The 3,620-nt window shown below is 39.8% G+C and overlaps 1 protein-coding gene across 1 annotated transcript; it reads left to right on the top strand.

Moving 5' to 3' along the window:
• The first annotated feature begins 666 nt into the window (after positions 1-666).
• LOC149159694 (uncharacterized) lies at positions 667-1,055 on the top strand. The gene has a single exon (XM_089433537.1). The coding sequence runs from the start codon at positions 746-748 to the stop codon at positions 1,037-1,039; it is 294 nt and encodes a 97-aa protein (XP_089289663.1). The 5' UTR covers positions 667-745; the 3' UTR covers positions 1,040-1,055.
• The last annotated feature ends 2,565 nt before the right edge of the window (positions 1,056-3,620 follow it).

Here is a 3,620-nt window from a genome sequence, read left to right as displayed (position 1 = left end):
GCTGAGGGAAATAATAAGAGAGTGTGTTTGTTTTGAGAGTATTATTTTTATGTTTGCAGCATGTATTTTTTTTTTGTATTTTTCCATCATATTCATGTGGGAGAAGATATGTGATCATGAATAGGCTCTGTTCGCAGTTGTTTGGAGGCTCTAGTAATCAGATGTTGAGATCCACAATGCTAATTCATTTTCCTGCATGAATATTTGAAAGCTGAAACCAACGTTCTTGAATCGAGCCTATGATGAATCCAATATTGGGTTGGTGTTTGTTGCTAGATCTTGTGGTTGTGTTTTTCACCCTGGATCAATCGAGAGTGGAGAGCTGACTGCACCATTCTGTTGGGATCTATGAAGCAAAATCGTGGATGAGACCGGATCAGCATGGATCTACAAAGGATCAACAAAGGAAGGCGCTGAATACTTGTTTGGTTCACTATTCTATTCTATTTGATTCGTTGCAATTCAAATTCCAATGGTGGGTGTGAACATGGAGAGAGGCGAGGTGGAGACTTTCACTTTCCAAGCTGAAAATTATCAGCTGCTCAGCCTCATCATCAACAGTTTCAACAACAACAAAGAGATTTTCCTCTCGGACCTCATCATCAATTTGTTCGATGCGCTAGACAAAATTTAGTTTGAAAGACTAACGAATAAGAGTAAGCTCGATGCTCAGCCGGAGCTCTTCATTCGGCTTGTGCTCGACAAGTCTAACAAATGCCTCACCATTATTGACAGGGGAATAGGCATGACTAAATCCGATTTGGTGAACAATTTGGGAACCATTGCGAGATCGGGGACCAAGGAGTTCATGGAGGCTTTACAGGCCGGGGCGGATGTGAGCATGATCGGTCAGTTCGGTGTGGGTTTCTACTCAGCCTACCTTGTGGCTGAGAAAGTGATTGTTACCACTAAGCACAACGACGATGAGCAATACATTTGGGAATCCCAGGCCGGGGGGTCGTTTACTGTTACTAGAGACGTTAACGGAGAGCCCCTGGGCAGGGGAACTAAAATTACTTTGTTTCTCAAGGAAGACTAGTTGGAGTACCTGGAGGAATGACAGATGAAGGATCTGGTCAAGATACATTCTGGTGTTCTTCCATAGTTACTCAGGATATACACAGTACACGTGGCATATTCCTATAGTTGGCTATGCTTGTGGAGGTGAGCGCTTCCAGTCCAAGGGACAATGTCTTGCTCACCTAATTGGAAGTTTACTACTCTCCTTTTTTTTTCTTTTCCCTCTTTGGGTCAATTTCACAAAATTGGAGTTTGGGAAGGTAAACACATTGAGAATGATCAACTCAATGTAGATGTGCAATTTGTTAGAATTGTAGTTTTAAAAATTCGAGTGAGAAACAAATAAAAAGTGATATTTATATAAATTTTGGAAATTTTTACATTGAGCTTAGCTAACTCAATGGAGTGGTTTTGTTAGAATTAGATACTCTAACAAATCATGCACATCAATCCAAGACAACAGTTAAAGTAGAAAAAGAAAATGGAGACCAAAGATACTCTGTGGTAGATAATAGGGTTGAAGTGCATCAAATATTGATTATGTGCAACAACGACACTGAAAATTAGGTGATGATGGACAATTAATTCAAAGTTTGTGTGAGTGTGTGGAATAGACTCATGATGATAGTGTATGACATACATTTATTAGTAAGCAAGTCTAGGGTGTTTTGTAGTTGTCTTTATAATGTATGTACCTAGTAACTCCAAGAGTTGGAGTGTGTAATGTAACAATGATGCGACATGTGTAACCTCATACAGTTCATGGTAATCTAAAAACCACTTTGTATTTGTAGTGTCGGTTTGTGGTAAGCCAGTAACCACATGTAAGAGTAGAGTGAGACAGAGATTCTTGCTGGCATGGTTTAGGGTTATCAAAGAAAACCCTTGGCCTAGTTGAGTCGGGTCTTTGGTAAGCCCTAGTGACTATAGAGCCTTCGTGGCTACAGTGCCCCAGTGGCAACATAGGAGCCTCAATTCTCATTGTTTAAAGAGCCTTCGTGGTTACAGTGACCCAGTGGCAACATATAAGCCTCAGTGCTCACAGTTTCAGAGTCTAGGTGGTCGGCAGTGAAGTACCTTACTCACAGGAGAAATTTGCTTTCTCACAGGTCTTAGCGTATTTCCAGCTAAGCACAGGGAATGGTTGAGGGTGATCCGATAAAACCCAGAGCATCGTTACAGGAAATCTGATAAAACCCATGATGATATTGGAGGGGGATTTGGAGGTACAGGTACATGTATGCAGTTATAATGGTTGACATAACCATGTATGTGAAGGACATCCTACAAGACTAGTGGTTGCACTGGTTGGCACTCATGCATTCCGATGGATGGTTGCTCATTTATATGGACATCAACACATTCTTTTGTTTTGTTTGACCACAAATAGACTTTGCAAATTGATATCGAGACAAGTACTCATTAAGGAGGTGTATTGGAATATGTAATTCCTACTTGTTTCAGTTGTGATTATTTATATCTAGGGGAGTTTGTTCTTATTTTTTTTCCTAGATTTGTGTGTGGTTGAGATCAGCTTGTGTGTCTAAGATAATTTTCCTATCATGAGATAACACTTCCCGTATATATGTAATATCATATTTGATTAATGGATGGCAAGATAGTTTGCACGAATCTTGTTGATCAAATTTGCTGGGGTGAAGATAATTATCAGTTTTGAATCGACAACCTCCTTTTTTGTCTTCGTCTCTGTGCTATTCATATTGGCAGTGGTGAGGATTGCTCCAATGGAGAGGAAAACGAGGTAAATTCAAGGGATGGCGATGGAATTGGTGGAAATCATGAGTAGGAGGTCACCTTTTCAAAACCCTGAGGCCATGCAGTCCAGCCACGAGGGCTCTCACATTGTGATGGAGGGATGGATAAGAGCGCAATATGGCACTAGAGGCATCAATGAAGGCAGTCTTCTGCATATCGTGGTGATGATGGGAAAAGATATAAGTAGTAACGTCTAAGTGTTGAGTGGTTGGAGGAAGATCGATGAGATATCTTTTGCTGTAATAGATTCCATTGTCTCTACAATAATTGCTCTTTTGATTTATTGTGGCCGAGTGGTGAAGGCAGTGATGTTGGAGAAGGCTTTGTTGGACAAGTTGCATTGAGGCTGTAGAGCTGATGGTGGAGAGTCTGTCACTATTTTTTCGAATTAAATTGGGAGATGGTGGAGAGTCGTTTGTGGCGCATTGAGTGGTTCTTGTGCTTATATTATTTGGTATTGTATTTTTTTTAGTATGGGTAAAGTTAAATTAATCATGGAAATTTGTATACATATTGAGATTCATCTCCTCAATATGAAGTCATTTTGTTAGAATTCGTGACTCTAATTGATGACAAGTAAAACATGGAGACCAAGACCTGTATCCAAAAGTTAAAATGAAGATGCCAAAGACTCAAAAGTACAAAGTTGATGACATTCATGTGGGAAAGAATTGGTGTGTTCCATCATATAAATGGTATGATGTATCCAAGATGAGTGGCAAAGGATCTAGATCGGCTTAAAATTTTGTTTGTGTCTGTGGAATAGAGTCTATTATGTTGTAATGTGAATCATATATGTACTAGTAAGCAAGTCTATGTAATGT

Source organism: Pinus tabuliformis, chromosome 5_2 (assembly GCF_031772625.1).
Source record: "Pinus tabuliformis cultivar Carrire ecotype Pingquan chromosome 5_2, CPIR1, whole genome shotgun sequence".
In the NCBI taxonomy this organism is placed as follows: domain Eukaryota; kingdom Viridiplantae; phylum Streptophyta; class Pinopsida; order Pinales; family Pinaceae; genus Pinus; species Pinus tabuliformis.
Note: the sequence above shows the minus strand (reverse complement) of the source record. Positions and strands in the feature narration are given on the sequence as shown.

Bases quoted from the DNA above. Each gene is read 5' to 3' on its own strand.
- LOC149159694 (XM_089433537.1), top strand. From the start codon at position 746: ATGACTAAATCCGATTTGGTGAACAATTTGGGAACCATTGCGAGATCG.